At 43.4% G+C, this 18,402-nt stretch overlaps 1 protein-coding gene across 1 annotated transcript in view; it reads left to right on the forward strand.

Annotated features, from left to right (window-relative positions):
- SND1 (staphylococcal nuclease and tudor domain containing 1) overlaps window positions 1–18,402 on the forward strand; it is a 411,141-nt gene that overhangs the window by 24,556 nt on the left and 368,183 nt on the right. Inside the window, exons 2-4 of the mRNA XM_043873509.1 lie at window positions 7,286–7,435; window positions 12,797–12,917; window positions 16,346–16,424. Coding sequence (XP_043729444.1) covers window positions 7,286–7,435; window positions 12,797–12,917; window positions 16,346–16,424 — 350 coding nt within the window. The remainder of the gene's footprint in view (window positions 1–7,285; window positions 7,436–12,796; window positions 12,918–16,345; window positions 16,425–18,402) is intronic.

The following is an 18,402-nucleotide window of genomic DNA, read 5'->3' on the forward strand; positions in this document are numbered from 1 at the left end:
TCTACTTGTCTCGAAGAAAAAATTTGTATTGTTTTTGGTCATCTTTCTCCTTTTTCAGATTTTGTAGATTTTACTAAAGTTTGGCTTCTTTCCTATGACTTCTACCTTGTTATTTCTCAAGGATCTGAAAGTTTACAGTAGCCCTTCATTCTGTTGTGAGTCACCATGCCTGACTTCTGGGTCTGAGTCAGCTGACTGTTGGTGTTGTTTAGCTAAGGGTCTAATCTTCCTGCAAGATATGGAAATACCTGTTTGGTGAAATAGACATTTTATGTCATATTAATGTACATCCATATTGAACCTTAGCAGTATTTTTAATTGAAATAAATATGAAAGTGAAAGTCACCCAGTTGTCTCTTGACTCTTTGTGACCCCCATGGACTATACAATCCATGGAATTCTCCAGGCCAGAACACTGGAGTGGGTAAATGTTCCCTTCTCCAGAGGATCTTCTCAACCCAGGGATCGAACCCAGGTCTCCCACATTGCAGGTGGATTCTTTACCAGCTGAGCCACAAGGGAAGCCCAAGAATATTGGAGTGGGCAGCCTATCCCTTCTACAGGGGATCTTCCCGACCCAGGAATTGAACAGGGGTCTCCTGCATTGCAGGCAGATTCTTTACCAGCTGAGCTACCAGGGAAGCCCAAATAAACACACACCCTAAAATGATTCACAAGACTTAGAACTGTCTAATTCTAGAACATGCTTCATTGGTACTCAGAAGGAAAAGAAACCCTGGACTCACAGCAGTCACTCCCTTTCTCTTCCTCCAGCCCTTGAGAACATTCATCTACTTTCCATCTCTATGGATTTGCCTATTCTGGACATTTCATATGAATAGAATTGTTCAGTATGTGGCTTTTTTGTCTTGACTTCTTTCACTTAGCATGTTTTCAAGATTTATCCATGCTTTAGCATCAATCAGTACCTTATTTCTTTTTTATTTCTGAATAATGTCCTATTTCATGGATATACCACATTTTGCTTATTCATTCTTCGCTTGATGGACATTTGGATTGTTTCTGCTCCTTTTGGCTCTTATGAATAATGTTGCCCTGAACAGTTGTGTATAAGATATTGTGTGGATGTATGGTTTATTTTTCTCGGGCATGTACCTAGCAGTGGCATTGCTGGGTCATAGGATAATTCTTTGTTTGACTTTTGAGGGACTGCCAGAGTGTTTTCCAAAGTGACCGTATCACCAGCAGTGTATCAGGGTTCTAATTTTTCCACATTCTTGTCACCACTTGCTTTTGTCTGTCTTACTGATTATAGCCACCCTAGTCACTCTGAAGTGATGATATGTCATTGTGGTTTTGATTTGCATTTCCCTTATGGCTAATAATGTTGAGTATCTTTTCATATGCTTACTGGCTGTTTGTGTATCTTTTTTGGATAGAATCTGTTCAAATTCTTGCCCATTTTCAATTTGAATTACGATATTTCCTTATTCCAGATACTAGACCCTTATCAGATATGTTTTGTGAATATTGTCTTTTTGCTTTCTTGATAGTATCCAGTGAAGCATAATATTTTTGGTTGTTTGTGCATTCTAAGATGGTGTCATTGCCCAAGCCATTGCATTATCCACCATCACAATGTTTTCTTCTAAGAGCTTCATATTATATTTAGGTCTTTGATCCTTTGAGTTAACTTTTGTATTTGGTGTGAGGTGGAGATCCAGCTTCATTCTTTTGCATTTGGATATCCAGTTTTCCTAGGGCTTCTCTGTTGGCTCAGTGGTAAAAAATCCACCTGCAATGCAGGAGACTCGGGTTCTATCCTTTGGTCAGAAAGATCCCCTGGAGGAGGACATGGCAGCCCACTCTAGTATTCTTGCCTGGGAAATCCCATGGACAGAGGAGCCTAGTGGCTCCTAGTCCTTAGAGTCACAAAAGAGTTGGACTAGACAACAACAACAGCAGTCCAATTTTACTGGTGCGATTTTTGTTGAAAGGTTCTTTCCCAGTTATCTGCGTACCTGTTTTGAAAATCAGTTGACCATCCATTTTTGAGTTTATTTTGGGCTTCCTTTTTGTAACATTTTGGTATTTGCCAGGTGACTGTCCTTACTCGTTTTTTTTTTTTTTTTTTTAAGATTTCTTTATTTTTTGCTGTGCTGGGTCCTCGTGGCTGCGTGTAGGCTTTCTCTAGTTGCGGAGGGCGGGCTTCTCTTTGAGGAGGCTTTTCTTGTTGCGGTTCACAGGCTCTAGGGCGCGTGGGCTCAGTAGTTGTGGTGCTCGGGCTTAGTTACTCCGTGATGTGTGGGGGTCTCCCTGAACCAGGGTATTAAACCTGTGTCCCCTGCATTGCAAGGCAGATTCTTTTTTTTTTTTTTTTGGGCCCCGCGGGCACGGGTGTGCGTCCAGCGCGCCCCTTACGCACACTCGGTGCGCGAGCGCCCGCAGGGCCGCAAGGCAGATTCTTAACCACTGGACCATCAGGGGAAGTCCTATCCTTATTTGTACTGGATCTTCAGATTGGCAGATATGACTGAGATATTCTTGTTATTTCTAAACAGGCAGATAAACCTGTTCAGCTTGTCCTCCTTGCAGAGCTAACAAGATACTCTCACCTAGTAAGATATGATCTTTAAGGGAAGATTTTTGCTCTTGGTGCTGTGAAAAAAAAAATTCTGGTTTTATTGATGTATTTATGGTTTTCTATGGGGCTTCCCTGGTAGCTCAGCTGGTAAAGAATCTGCTTGCAGTGCAGGAGACCTGGGTTCGATCCCTGGGTTGGGCCGATCCCCTGAAAGAGGGCATGGCAACCCACTCCCAGTATTCTTGCCTGGAGAAGCCCCATGGAGAGTGGAGAGTGCATCCATGGGGTCGCAAAGAGTCAGGCACGACTGAGCAACTAAGAACAGCATGTGGTTTTCTGTACCATCACTTTTTGCCCTAAGTGTAGTGTGGCTAGGTTTTTGTGTAAGAGATTTTCTGTCTTCTGGTGTTTGTGGTCTGGGGGTTTAAGTGTTAAACCAAGTCGTTTATCAGTATCTAGTGATGATTTAAAGTGGGGTTGCTGTTGCTGAGCACAGCTTGTCACTGTTAGGTAACTCTCCTAGTAAACTCTTAGTGGGTTTGATCCGTTTGAGTCCCCATTTTCCTTCTCAGCTGACTTGTTTCAGTCTTTGTCAGCCTCGGACTCGTGACCTGAAGCCAGGTCCTCTGAATCACACCACGTTTCTCTGTAACCTTTATTGGCAGAGCTGAGAACTGTCTAATTCATAACCTCAATCAAACTGACTCGTTGTGACAGCTGTTTTCACAAACCTCCTGGTGTATCAGGTAGGGCTAAGATCAGATCATTTCTCTAGAATATGTCATTTTATTAATATAATTGGATAAAGCAGTTACCATATGAATTGCTTTTTATGCCCTATAAATTAGCAATTAAGGATAATTACCACGTCCATGAAAGTTTGCAACATGAATCAGTACAGCTTTGGCAGAACAATTATCCCTGACAGTTTCCTCTCAATCTTAACGTTATTCTTCTGAAATTAAAATTCTGAATAACAAACAGTATTTTACTTGTTTATTGTTTATCTGACTCCCCCCACTAGAATGTCTGCTCTCCAGGAGCAGACATTTTTGTCTGTTTTAGTTCACTCGAGGCATGTTACTTGCCTGGAACAATGCCTGGCATATAGAAGGCACTCAGTAAATTTGTGTTGAACGAATAAATGGATTAATCAATGGATAAAATTGTAAGTAATCAACTTAGATGTCAGATCTAGTGACTTATAGAAGAAAAATGACTTGTTTTCATGCCATATGAGATTCATGTTAAGTTTGATACATAGACCGTTGGTCTTTTTCATATTTCACTTAAAGACATTTAAAATATTTTCCCCCCAAAAGACATTTCCCTTGGCTTTATTCCTTAGGTAAACTTAGGCAAGAGAAGACCATTAAGTATTTTTATTGAGAAAGAACTTGAATAAAGACTTTTGACAAGTGAGACAGGTGGAGGGAATTGAAGAGTACTTGTAAGATGATGAAATGGACAGAGCAAAAAAACGGAGATGGACTGTGTTTTGACCTATTTCAGTTTGCATAAATAATAGGAAGGAAACGAATTCTTTCGATGCAGACAGGTCTCTTCCTTCCATGATGGTCTGTAGACAGTCTTTTCCTATCTCTTCACTAAGGCTGTGGCCAGATGAATGACAGGGAGAGAGTTTCAGAGGAAAGATGTAGGCATGTTAGTCCTCTCCTCCTGGGGGAGCAGGAATAGCAGTGCCCGCCACAGGGAATATCTGTCCTTGGAAGGTTGACTTGCTGGTTGTTGCTTATGTTTGCACCTTCAGTAGTATTGGGTCGGCCAAAAAGTTCATTTGGAATTTCCCGTAAGAGCTTATAGAAAAACCTGACAAACTTTTTGGCCAACCCAATAGGTGTTGCACAGCCTATAAAGTCATCTCTCTCTAAGATTAATTCAAATGTGGACTGTTGCCTGAATGGCCTATTTGGTGCAGAGAAAGCAAGGAGGCTCTGAAGCAGTCTTCAGAATAGCTTTCAAGGTGAAAGGGGGGAGTGTACAAAGGAGATTTTTCAAAATTCCTTCATATAAATTATTTACTAAAGCTCTTTATGGGGCTGGGATAATAGTTATAGACCCATTGTCCCCCAGGAGTCTCATTTACTAGATTGAGGGTGTTAGCGGCAACACCTTGCTGGTATTTAAGGAGAATAAGAGGGTACCTATCAGCCATTGTGTTCTTGAGCTTTTCAGCAGGCTTTGTCAGGCTTGAGAAATAAAGATTGTTTTTTAGCTGGGGTCAGTGCTCATTGCTCAGCCACAGCGAGCATCTAGCTGGGCTTTCCAAGACGTACTAGGTCTTCCGGGGGAGCTTTATGAGTTTTCGTGAAAACTTGACAAGAATCGAGGAGTCGGCCTTTGAGACAGGAGCTCTGCTTTGTACGCTGTGTGCTGCTCAGCCCTGTTGGAGACTGTACGTGGATGATTTCAAGGCAGGCATTCAACAATGTGCTGTTCATCTGCCCCTTGGTGAAGAATTGACTGTAAATGAGTCACTTCCAAGTTCTTTTCTTTCTTTGGCCCTTCTCATTTTAGGAACATCAGCCATCCTGTGCTGTGTATATCTGTTCTTTGGCTTTACTTTGTTTGAGGCCTTGTCTTTTTAGAGTGTCAGATCCCTGGGATGATGCCCAGGGCATGGGGTCTCAAGAAAGGCTGTTTTGTTGGAGGCTGTAAGGTTTTGATTGCTGGTAACACTTAATCACAGAGGATAAAAATGAAAAAATGACTTATAACTAGATAAGGAAGGCAGTCTTTTATTATGTGTGCCATGGTGTAGCCAGGGAGGTATAGACCGTGGTGTAGACCAAGGTCTATGTGCTTAAGTTATTGGGGATAATGAGATGTTACTATCTTTTTTTTTTTTTTTAATTGGAATGTCTGTATTTTTCTGACAGAGTTTCTGTAAGAAAGTAGGATAGATTCATACAGTGGAATACTGTACAGCCACAAAAGTGAATAGTGTTTTGGCATGAATGGGTTTTACCAAAAAAGGGCAGAAGAAGCAAGTCAGTGATGGGTGTACATGCTGTCAACTCAGTGTATATAGAGATTAGAAATAGGAGATGAGGAAGCACCATATTGCATGGAAACATATACACAAATGGTAACACTGTAGAAAAGCAAGGGAGAGGTTATCATGGTAGTTAGAATAGAGGTGGTGGTCAGCAAAAGGGACTGCGAGTTAAGAGGGACATGGCATCTGAGGTCCTGCCAGTGTTCTAGTTCTTCTTTTATAAATTTAGCTGCAGTGGGTCCCACTTGCAGCCAGGGGGGGTCTTCACTGGTTGTGGCACTTGAGCTTAGCTGCCCCATAGCATGTGGGATCTTAAGTCAGAGGTCAAACCCACGTTCCCTGCATTGGAGGGTGGATTCTTCACCACTGGACCACCAGGGAAGTCCTCAGTGTTCTAGTTCTTAGCTTGGGTGATGATTACTTAGTTGTTGTTTCTTATTCTTTAAGATGTAATGGGTTGGCCAAAATGTTCGTTCAGGTATTTCCATAAAACCTTACGGAAAAGCTCGAAGGAACTTTTTGGCCAACCAAATGCACATATGTCTAATGCAGTTCTTTATTTGTATTACTTGCCCACCATTTAGAGCGTGAGTTTGGAGAGGCGAGGGAGACAACTCAGCTAAGCAAATGACTATTGAAGTGGCTTCCCTTCCTATTCTTTCTTTTTTTCCTCTGAGTCAGCTTCTCTTCCAAGGACTGTTTCCTGTACAGAAAACTCCGTGGTCTAGTCTGCCATGAAGTTCTACACTGGCAGGGCTCTCCAGCCTTCTAAGTATTTGTTCAGCAGCTATTTGTTTTGAAACGTGGAATTAAGCCTTTCAGCTCAAGCAAAGGCACGGCTCAAGCCTCCCTGGTGATGAAATTGTGTGAAGAATTTGAATAGCTTGAGCGATGTTTGTCATTTTTGCTGTGTGCCTTTGCTTCTCTTCTGCCACGTGAAACCCTTTCTTCTTCCGCCCTGCAAATATTTGAAGTGATCTTTAGAGCTCTTTGCATAGTTGCAAGTGGGTGGTATGCTAGACATCCTTCTTCAGAGAGAGGGAAGGAACTATTGGGCTCGGGAGCCCGAAGGTCCTTCTTGGATTGCCCTGTTTTCATCATGGAGGTCATGAGTTTTCTAGAGGCTCTCCTTTAGCCTCGACTGTGAGCACTGTGTTTCTCTTTTAGCCTTGACTCTGAGCACTGTCTGCAGAGGAAGTATTGAGTCCTGGATTCTGGCCCGCACTACTTGCACGTTAGCCCTGGGCACCTCGGGTCCTTCCGGCTGGTGTGGGTGGCGTGTCAAGGCTTCTTCCTTCAACATCCACTTTTCTCTGGCTTTCTTCCGTTGTTTGCCTTTCCCATCGTAGAACAGCTTGTATGGATGGAGACATTAGCTTCTTAATCATTGAAAAGAATACAAGTGGTGGTCTTGCTGGGATGAAATTACAAAGGCTCTCTCCATGACTCACATGCCTCTTCACCCTCCAATCTTTTCTGACTTTTCTACCATCTTGTTTAATTCTCATTTGTATTTCTGGGTCAGTCCCTTTAGAATCGAGCCCAAGGTTTTATGTAGGTATTTCTCTTAAAAAATTGAAAGTAATCTTGTTCATTCAGTCATTCAATAAATGTTTGAGTGCCGTGTACTGTTCTAGATGTTGGGGATACAGTAGTGGACCATATCTGTTAGGCGATGTTACCTTTCAATGGCTAAATTTTTCTGTTTCTCCCCGACCTAGGTGCTCTCAGGGTGCGCCATCATTGTCCGCGGGCAGCCTCGTGGGGGGCCTCCTCCTGAGAGGCAGATCAACCTTAGCAACATTCGCGCTGGAAACCTTGCCCGCAGGGCAGCTGCCGCACAACCCGATGCAAAAGACTCCCCGGACGAGGTAGGTGCTCTTCCTCACGAGCTGTGGGCCCTGCTGACAGTCCCATCTCCTCCCCGGCTGCACATTTGGGGTGCTTTCTTCTCTGTATGTTTGAGTATTTTATGTCACAGGACCAGTGATAGACCCACAGTGGCATGCCTCAGTTTGTGCATTCACTGCCTTTAATCCCAGTAACCCCCCTTCTCTTTTCCTCATATACTGTCCCATAAGTTTAGAGCCTTTCCAGGTTTATCAGCCTTTTCAGGTTTACCCTCTTTGTCTTAGAACAGGTTAGAATATTTCCTAGGTAGTCTCAGCTCTTTGAGGTTGGTATTGGTTATGGCCCAGCTCCTTTATTTATGTTTAAATCCTTTACCTTCAAAATTCAGATGGATGCACAGCAAAAAATCTCCCTGGACACTACAGGTCTTGAGTCTCCAGAGACATTTACCATCCATATAAGTAGGCATTTAAGGAAAAACATGTAGTTTTTTAATCTGTAATAAAAGGCATTTTGTTGGACTTAAGATAGTGAAACATTCTTCAGGAAATAGAGAAAAATCATCCCCAATTCTGTCATCAACAATTAGATTCTTGGGATAATGACTAAATAGAAGATCAGTTATTTTCCATTGGTCTTCTCTCAGTAAGCACAAGTATTGGAGATAACCGTGCTGTATATCTCAGGGTTGTTCAGTGAGGATTAAACAAGACAGTGGGAGAATACTTCACAGGGGCCTGTAAGCTACTTAACAGATGTTAGCTATGCTCATCTATATGTGCTCAGTCACTCAGTCGTGTCCGACTCTGTGACCCTATGGACCATATCCCACCAGGCTCCTTTGTCCATAGGATCTCCTAGACAATAATACTGGAGGGAGTTGCCATTTCCTCCTCCAAGGGATCCTCCTGATCCAGGGATCAAACCTGGGCCTCCTGCATTGCAGGCAGATTCTTTATGGCTGAGCCACTGGGAGGTATGTGGTCATCACTGGTGCTGTTTAATTTCTGCAACTACAAACACTTCTCATACGGTTAGCCCAAGTACTGAAGAGTAAATCTCTCTCAGCACTTTTCAGATTTTGGCTGCTAAGTGCTTTTCTTGACCAGTGTTTTGAATAGTTCTTTCCTTTCAGTTTTGTGTTGTATAACAGCTTGCCTGCTTTGCACAGAAGAGTGTTGAGCCTGGTTGGCTAAAGCCAATCAAGCTTATTTCCCCAGAAGGAAGAAGCAGGGTCGCCTCTAGGAAAGAAGGGTTGGGTTTTCATTTCCTGTTTTGTGGGTGAGGATCGAGGCCAGTTGGAGCTGGTTCTAAAATCTCTTAGCTATAGCCTGTGCAACGGTACAATGAAATCTTACCAGAACTATCCCAGCTGAAGGAACACCATGTAATCTGACCCCCACTCTCATCAGTTTCTTATATTTCTGTAGCCAAGTTAGTGGGTTTTTTGTCTCTTCCAGAGCAACTCAGTTTCTCCTAGCAACTCTTGAGAGGTCCCTGTTACATGAAGTGTTAGAAACCTGCAAAGTTCACCCTTTGTCAGCCACAGTCACTATTTCTGTGTCTAATGGTCTAGTCTCTCCCTGCCTTGCTGTGATATGATTTCCTCCTACCATGCGCTTGAAGTTTCTCTGCCTCAACTAAGGAGTGATGCCAACTAGTAACCCAATTATGAAAACACCCCCAGCTTTTATCGAGGACTAGAGATTCTGCCTTCTTAAAAATCTTTCTTCGCCGTTCTTGAAGCTTCATTACAACTGCCATTGTTCTTTGTTCAGCTCTCAACGTGTACTTGGAATATTGAGAGAACAGTCTATCTGCCTTCATTTTCCTGTCCTCTAATCCTTTCACTGATACTGTTCGATCTTTTTGAAACACAATTTCATTGTTTCCCTGACTCAGTGTTACTCCCAGGTATTTCAGCGATTTCTCACCCCTGCTTGGACAAATGTAAATGCCTCAGCCTGGGATACAATCCCTTCTGTAATTTGGCTTCTAGTCTTCTCTCACTGAGCCCACTCTGGGATGTGAAGTCCCAACCCCGAGGAAGTACTCGGGTCTCCTAACAGGCCACCCAAGTCCTGCCGGCTCATGGCGTGGCTCAGGCTTCCCCTTCCATCGGGAGCTCCTTCTCCGTCTTGTGCCCTGGTGATCACCTATCGTCTGTTAAGATCTAGCCCCCTGAGAAGTCCCTCTTGACATCTCCTTTCATTATCCCCTTTTGGTGCTATCATCCTGTTCAGGGCTCCTGTGTCTTTTTACTAGATAGATTGTCAGCTCCTCGAGGGGAAGGACCGTCTCTCATATCTGTGTTTTTCTGCCTAGTCAGTGCCTGACGTGAAGCAGGTATCTAGGAGGAAGCGTTTCAGTGAATAACAAGGAGAAAGAACCTGAGCATCTCCTTTTGAGGATCAGTAGATTGTGGAACTTGGCAAGGCTTTCTCTCGGGCTTTCCATTGTTTTGGAGCAGGTCTAGTTTTTTTTAACATTCACACAGAGTCAAGAACGTTTTTGCCCATTTGCTTCCCTTTGTATCACTGTCCCAAATATCATGCACTTGATTATTCTCTGCCTTCTTTCATATTTGCTTTCAAAGAAACTTAGCTCTCTCCTAAGTGCTGTGGCAATAAAAGCAGCTCTGCTCTGTGTCCCCAGCCATCACTGCCCAGTTCCAGGCTAATCCCTGGCGTTGCCTAGCTACTCTAGGCAGCCTGGATACTGCATTTACAGCCACTGTGGGAATTATATATTTATTTCTCACAGATTTATTGAGCTTTCATTATGTGTGAAGCTGTGCATTGGTTTCATGTGAAATACAGAAATGAATGTCGCAGTGGTCGTGCGTTCAGTGGAGCCTTTGAAAGTTGGGATGGTGAGGTGGCTGGGCCAGAGAGGGATTAATTATATACACAGGTGGTACAGTGGGATGATGGACTAGCTAGCTTTGAGGTCTTACGTGTTGTGGGATTTAGTGTTGTTTCAGTAGATAAGGAGTCTACCTGGTGCAAAGAAAAAATGGGAATTAAAATTCCACTCATCACGGTAGACACCAGAACCTTGTGGTGGGTCTGGGAGAGCAAACTGCTAGATCACCTCTTACTGGGCATTCTGAAGGGAAGAGGCAGTTTTGAGAATCAGCCACTTAACAGCCATTGCTTTGTAGATGGAACTCTGGGACATCACTCGACTACATCACAGTGGTTCTTCTTATGGGGCCATTGTGGACCGTGTGGATGAATGTGTGCATGCTCAGTCATGTCCAACTCTTTGTGACCCCATGGACTGTAGCCCGCTAGACTCCTCTGTCCATGGGATTCTCCAGGCAGGAATACTGGAGTGGGTTGCTGTTTCCTACTCCAGGGGAATCTTCCTGATCCAAGGATCGAACCTGCGTCTCCTGCACTGGCAGGTGGATTCTTTACCACTGAGCCACATGGGAAGTGGTGGATGAATGCTTTGAGTCAGCTTCCCTATATGTAGGGTGGTTCAGGGAGGTGCTGTTGCGATAGCCTTCTCCATGGGGTAACCTTCTGCTGACTGTCCTCTGTGTGGACAGGACTGTCTCCTGGAGTGCTCTGTTGCACTGGGAGCAGTGATGTGGCCAGCTGCTTCCCTGAATATCCCAGTTGCCTCTCTTCCTGGCCTGTACCTTGTCCAGTTATTGAATTTGCCCAACCCTGGATGGAATACAACTTGCAAAGGCTGGAAGATTAAAGAAGCTCGATCATTTTCCTTCCAGGATAAGTTATGTGTCCTTCTCAGGACCTCCGGTGTGGCTTTTTCTTACTGCCCAGTGACTGAGCAGCTGTGAAACAAGTCCGAGAGAGGGGTGCTCCTTCTGCAAGCCTTAAAAGCTTTTAGTAATTCTGCCTAGTTGGTAGAAATTGGAGGTTTCCCCACAGGGGTTAGCTATTTCTTTGTGAATTGACCCTTGATAAATGAATTTTTACCAAAGTCTTGGCTTCCTTTAGGGGCACTTTGTTTTGTCAGAGCTTTTCATTTGGGGAAGCAGTATATTACTGAACTTTGGGTATTAGTGTAGTACTCAAAACTGAAGCCTAAAAAAAAACCCACAAAAACTGAAGCCTAGACATTCGATCTATGGCCGAGGATGTTTTAGAAGTGAATCACTAAGGTGATAAAAATGTACAAGGCTCTGTTAATTGGTTTAGTACTTGTTTTTGTGATGTGGCTGGTATTTGGGCTCATTATCAGTCATGAGACTCTCTTTGGTTACAGGTATCTGCTTCCATTATTACGGTGTGGGACAAAAAGGGTGGAAACAGGAGATAAAAATATGGTGAACTCCAAATTGCCTTTGAGTGGTTGGCTCTTTTGCTTATTGGTGCTTTGAGAAGAGTGCGTTAAGTGAGTGAGTAGGCTTGTTTTTGTGTCTTGAAGAGCACTTACTCAGGATTAGTTCTTCCCAGAACTGTCCACAGTTGGTGTTGGCTGACAGTACTGGTTTTGTGAACACGGGCCCAGCAGGTTGGTGGACTGCCACCTTTAAATTGGCTTCTGGTTTCTGGGAAGTCATGGATGTTTTTCTTCTAGAAAAGCTTCTTGGCTCACCCCGTGGAATAATCTTCATGGACTGAGAAGGTAGGCAGACACTTCCTTTTCCAGTCAGTGATGGACTGTTTTGCCTTTACTATGCAGAGCCCGTGTTCTGGGGCTCCAGGAGGTAGTAGCGCGTGCATATTGTATACCACCCTGCCCTTTTATATGTTAATTGTTTCTGCCCGTGAACTTCTGCAGATCATGTCCTCCTTGAACTCTTACCCTCTCCTTCCTCATTTCTGTTCTAAGGAAACTTAGGGCACCGAGCTAGGTCCAGACTGTAAATTCAGGTGCTAGTCACCCCTGACTGCAACAGGGCTTCTTCTGAAGAGACATCTCCCTTTGTCTGTACCATCCCCAAAGTGATGAGGCAAAACCATCCTTTTGCACAGCATCTTAAAATCACATGGGGGCTCTATTTGTACCCACTGTGGATATGTGGCTCAGCCCTGTGTCAGGGTCTTCAACGGGTGATAGGAAAGAATCACTGTTGTCAAGCTGATCCCTTACCAGGGCCTGTTACCAAATAAGAAGTAAACTGTAGTTCTGAATAGACAGTGATGGAGGTGGGGAAAGTCCTAGTGCTGGTGCCTGGGAAACCATGGTGCCTGTTTTTTGGGCTGGTGCAAGTTGCACCAACAATTAGACCTTCATTTTTCAGGAGCCCTCTAAATGTGTGAGCTGGGCTGTGCGTTTCATTTTTACCTCCTCCTCAGGGCCTAGTGCGTTGCCGGGTTGTTGAAGGGGTGAAGTTGCTTGGGTGATGATTGGTGCAGTGTGAAAACGGCCTGGCTCCTGATCGTGATGGTTCTGTCTTTCAGCCTTGGGCGTTTCCTGCTCGAGAGTTCCTTCGGAAGAAGCTGATTGGGAAAGAAGTATGCTTCACGATAGAAAACAAGACTCCGCAGGGGCGAGAGTATGGCATGATCTACCTTGGAAAAGGTGAGTAGCAAAGGGGGAAAGTTTCTCCCAAGATCAGTTTTCACCTGGTGGAGGTGGCTCTGGACGGTCGGCTGTGGGGTCTCACTAGGAGGGTGCAGAGCTCAGGGTACGTAGGTGCAGAGGAACGGCCCTGAAACACCTGCTCCTTGTTCACCCTGTGCCTGCTTTCCTGCCTTGGTTTAGATGTGTGTGTACCATGTAGTATTCGTTTTCTCCATATGTGGGCCATCAGCCCATCAAACTCATTGGCTCTGTGCTTCTAGGTCAGGGTGCTAATTGAATTCCTATAGATTTCCTATTGCATCTTCTATTTCCTTTATCTGTCTTGTGGCTTTTCTTCGCCTTTCTTTTCTCTTTAAGAAAATAGGATTTGTTTAGGGCTTGTGGTTTTTTTGCAGACCACATGATTTGTAATGGAGTGGAAAGAACACAGGTTTCAGAGTGGTGTGATGTGGGTTCCTGGCTCTTCTACCGTGTACTCTATTTGTTTTTAGTCTCTAAGTCATGTCTGACTCTTTGTGACCGCATGGACTGTAGCCCACCAGGGTCCTCTGTCCATGGGACTCTCCAGGCAGGAATACTGGAGTGGGTTGCTGTTTCCTTCTCCAAGGACAGAGTATGCACTCAGTAAATATGTTTGTGTGTGCACACAGATACGCCTGTGGTGTAGCTGTTTAACTGTAGCTGCCATTTGAAATTTAATTTTATTTATTTATTTAATATTTTCAGATGCGCAGGGTCTTTGTTGTTGCGTGGGCTTTCTCTAGTTGTGATGAGCACAACTACTTCTTTGTTGTGGTATACAGACGTCTCATTGAGGTGGTTTCTCTTGTTGCGGAGCACAGGCTCCAGAGTGAGAGCTCAGTAGTTGTGGCACATGGGCTTGGTTGCTAAGGGGCACTGCCATTTAAAATTTAAAGTTGTATTTAGAAATTGGCTTTCTAAACTGACCCACATGACAGAGTGGATATAATTTAGTGTGTTAAATTTAGTATGTTAAATTTTATAAATTTAGTGTGTTACTGTTCGATTTGATAGAACCTGGCACATAGGAGATGATTGATAAGTATTTACTAAGAGTAATTTTGAAATTATCTTCATCTTTCAGTTTCAACCGCTTAATGGCTTAAAGTTTAATATTTTCACACGGATATTTTGACTGACTCTCAGTGCCAACTGCAGTGAAACAGTGCTTTCGCTAATTAATTAGCGTCCATACATTTATCCTATTTTGTGGCTACTCTTTTTTTTTTTTTGCTATATGTAGATGGATTGAAATATTCATTTAACTATAGTTGACTTACAGTATTATGTTTCAGGTATGTAGCTTCTGATTCTTTTCCATTATAGACTATGACAGGATACAGAATATAATTCCGTGTGCTGTGCAGTAAATTCTTATTTACATGACTACTGGGGTTTTTTTGTTTATTTGTTTTTGGCTGTGCTGCACAGCTTGTGGGATCTTAGTTCTCTAAGCAGAGATTGAACTTGGGACCCTAGCAGTGAGAGTATAGGGGTGTAACTACTGGACCTCCAGGGAATTCTCCTGTGAATACTCTTTTTATGATGGAGGAGAATAATAGAATATGAGAATTTGTGGTTAACCTAGAACTTATTTTTTTTTTAAAGGGAGAGATGATTGATTAATCTTCAAATTGTGGGATAGATACAGTCACCCACCTATTCTGAATACCAGCCTCAATTGTAACTTGATCAAATTTGTACTTTGATTAGTAATAAGTGAGTAACGTATCTTTGTCCTACAGATTCCCCATTTTCAGTACTCTGTCCATCACATTTTGTTGCCTTCTCTTGGTCCAGAGAATTTTGTTTTTCTCCCTTTTGAAGGAGCAATCAACTCATTTAGAAATGAGCCAGCCAACAGCCCTTTGTGCTCTGTGCCAAGGAAGTAGAGCTATTGGGTTTGCTGTTAACCAACTGGTTTTATGGCCGTTGACCTTCATTGTACCTTGCCTTCATTCTTTCTACGCACTGACCTGTTGACACCTTACTGCTTAACTTTCCCCGTAATTGTGGAGTTCTTCCTTTTGACTTCCCACTCTGTGGGATTATTCCTGTTGCTCTGAAAGATTCAGTGTAATATTTATTGATGGCAGATAGCTGTGTGCGTCTGTGTCTGGCCTCAGCAGTCACTCCAGTGCAAAGGTTCTTGTGATTCGCTTTCATCTTCAGAACCTGAACTTTCTTTGTATGAACAGCATTCATCTCAGCCTTTTGTGTGTGTGGTAGAAAAAGGGGCTTACGATTTGCCTCAGAAATTTGGACAAGGCTAATGGCAGGGCATTTAGGTTGGGTTTGGGCCTAGTATGTAGACTTCTTGTTGCTTGCAGAATTCAATGAATGCATGGCATACTGAATATAAATCTTACAGAATTTTATTCTACGCTGATGTTACCTATCAGCTAGACTGCTGTGTTTCAGTTTATCGAGGAGCTTGTTCTCTGCTATATTAAAGATTTTTATGTGGTGATTCCCTCATAGATGTCTTCTTTTATCGTGTTGGCTGACAAGCAGAGATTTAAGAATACACCTAGCTTAAAAGCTTTTTCAGTAGCATGGAAATGCAATTAATGGTCCTGGTGCCCAGGTGGAGCCTAATCGGGTTGTGTTTTTTGTTTCACTTCATTTTTCTTGCCTGCTCTGAAGGCTGCTGTGTGAGATTGGAAGTCTGGATTCTCTCCCTTGCATCTCTTTAGGACACGAGAGTGTGTTTATCAAATGATGTAGCTTGTCTTGGTGGCCTGCTGGAGCAGAGAATAGGACATCCTGAGAGGGCCTGGACTCTGGTGTAAAATGTAAATGGGCCCTGCTAAGTGCCTCTGCTGTCTGATTGTCCAGGTGTGGGGCTGCCTTTGCATTCTGTTGTTTTATTTTTTATTTTTATTTTTTGGATTCTGTTGTTTTAATTCCTACTGTGTGCTTGGCACTGCACTTGACGATTTACACACATTGAATTCCCATGAGAACCCATCTAGTCAGGTTCTCTTCCCATTTTATAGGTGAGTATGTGTACTGAGGTGCTGAGAGAGCTGTGAAGTGGCAGCGTTTGTATTGGGCACCAGCCTCTCCTCCTTAGGTCAGTGTTATTTATCCTCTTCCCGGCTGCTACTTGAGCCTTGCTTTCCCGTCAGTCTCCTGGAGTTCCTGAGATTGCCTTTGGCTCGGGAGATACACTAAGAAATAAGTCCAGAGAAGATGTATCGACCTCTGGGTCCTAGAGATGAGACATTTTGAGGGAGAAGAGGTTTTTCTGAAAAACCCAACCCCAGCCTGCTGCCTTGTCCAGTTAGTGGATAACATTATTCCTTGAAGAGCTGAGGGTGAAAGTGGTCCCATTAAGAGCCTTTTTGCTATTGGAGATGGATTTAGACCCAAGATTCATGTCTCTTTTTTTTCCTTCTCAGATACCAATGGGGAAAACATTGCAGAATCGCTGGTTGCAGAGGGCTTGGCCACCCGGAGAGAAGGCATGAGAGCTAACAAGTGAGTCTGCACTGCTCTCCTGACCCTCAGCCTTCCTCCGCTCCACCGTGAGAGCTGGGGGAGTGGATTCTGCACTCGCTTTGATGCATTTTCATTCCTGCCCCCTGACATAAAATGGGTAACATCTGGGGTTCTCCTGGCTTCTAGAACATTCCTGCCCAGGTGTAGGTGTGTATTGTTCTGAGTGAGGAGGTTTCTCAGCATTCGTGAATGGCATTTGGTATGTGTAATCAAAAACTTCTTTGCTTGGCAACAAAGAAGTGCTGTGCTTCATATCATAAGAGTCAGTAGGCTTGTTTCTTATACCCCTGATATTTGGTTCCAGAGTATTTATCTATCCATCCCCAAATATTTGTTGAGCATGTATGCCAGGCTATGTTCTAGGCACTGTGCATATAGCAGTGAACAAAGACACTTAGCTTGTAACAGTTTAACCGGGAGACAAACAACAAACCGATCAACAAATAGATGTACAATATTATATCAGGTATACAAGGAATAAGTAAATGCAGAATAAAGCAGAGCGAATAAATAAAATTCAAAGCAACATCTGCTGCTTGGCATATAGGAAAACTGACAGGGGCTGAGTGGTTCTGTTTTCAGGGAAAATTTCTGTCTCTCCAAAGCCTCTTATGTCTGTTTTGGCTTATGGATCTGTAGATACTTAAGTAATAAGGTAAATGTGTTTGTTGTTAATAGCAGTGTGAATTCATTAGAAATGAGTATTAGGTTTATGGACTTCCAGGTGACTCAGATGGTAAAGAATCTGCCTGCAATGCAGGAGACCCTGGTTCGATCCTTGTATTGGAAAGATCCCCTGGAGAAAGAAATGGCAGCCCACTACAGTATTCTTGCCTGGGAAATTATGGCCAGAGGAGCCTGGTGGGCTAGAGTCTGTGGGGTCACAAAGAGTCAGACACGACTGAGTGACTTCAATGTCAGGTTTATAGGGCATATGTCAGGTTCAAGTTCACCAGTGTTGGCTCCTCAGAAGGATGGGAGTTGCAGCTGGCTTTGTTTAGCACATTAAAAGTGCGAATCTGAAAAGTGCACATCGGAAAAGTGATAATCTGCATCAGTAATTTGGATGCTGTTTGGCTATTATTTTTTTGGCCAAAATGGCTTGTGGAATCTTAGTTCCCTGACCAAGGATTGAACCTGGGCCACAGCAGTGAAAGTGCCAAGTCCTGACTACGGAAGGTCAGGGAACTCCTGCTGTTTAAATCATTAAGTCCGTGCTGTATTACGACTGTGACTGTAGGAGAAGCTTTAGATAAATATTTGCGCGAACTATGCCAGTGAGAGGGACGAGCAAAGGCCAACATGTACAATTTGCATCCTTCTTTGTGATCAAGTCATTCACCCTCTAGTTCTCTGATCCTTTCCAACTCAAAATAGAGTCGTTGGCTGGAGCTAATGATTGGAGTGTGAGTGAGCACGTGGGAGTTTGCTGAATTTTGACACTTGTCTTAGGTGCTGTGTATGGAAGCACGCTGAAGCTGTATTTTAAGGACAGTTGCTGGCATTTTTACCGTTGTAATGTTTTTTGGAATCCAGTTTGCAGCCAGAATGAAGAATTATAAAAAAGCCTACAGCAGTATTGTACCACCTCAACAAAGAAATCCCTCCAGGAGTCCCAGTCTTTTTTTACGCCAAAGTTGTCTTGACTTCTTTTCTCAGTTTCAGTGTTTTTGCTTCTATCTCAAGCTATATTCCACCCCTCCCCGCCCCCGTCAAATTCTGACAGAAAATTTGGATCTCTGAAGATGATAATTGTCTTTTTTTTTTGTTTCTTCTTTTTTTAATGGGGAGGAGGGAAAGAGCCATACCGAAGACTTCTGGTTTGAGAAATTGTAGGTCATGCTCCCTGTTGAAAATCCCTACCGATCAAGGTGGGAGGGTCAATTTCTCTAGATACCTGTTGATGGAACGAGGTGTTGACATCGTGGAAAGCCTTTCCAGTGTTCACTTCAGCTCA

Source organism: Cervus elaphus, chromosome 18 (assembly GCF_910594005.1).
Source record: "Cervus elaphus chromosome 18, mCerEla1.1, whole genome shotgun sequence".
NCBI lineage: Eukaryota > Metazoa > Chordata > Mammalia > Artiodactyla > Cervidae > Cervus > Cervus elaphus.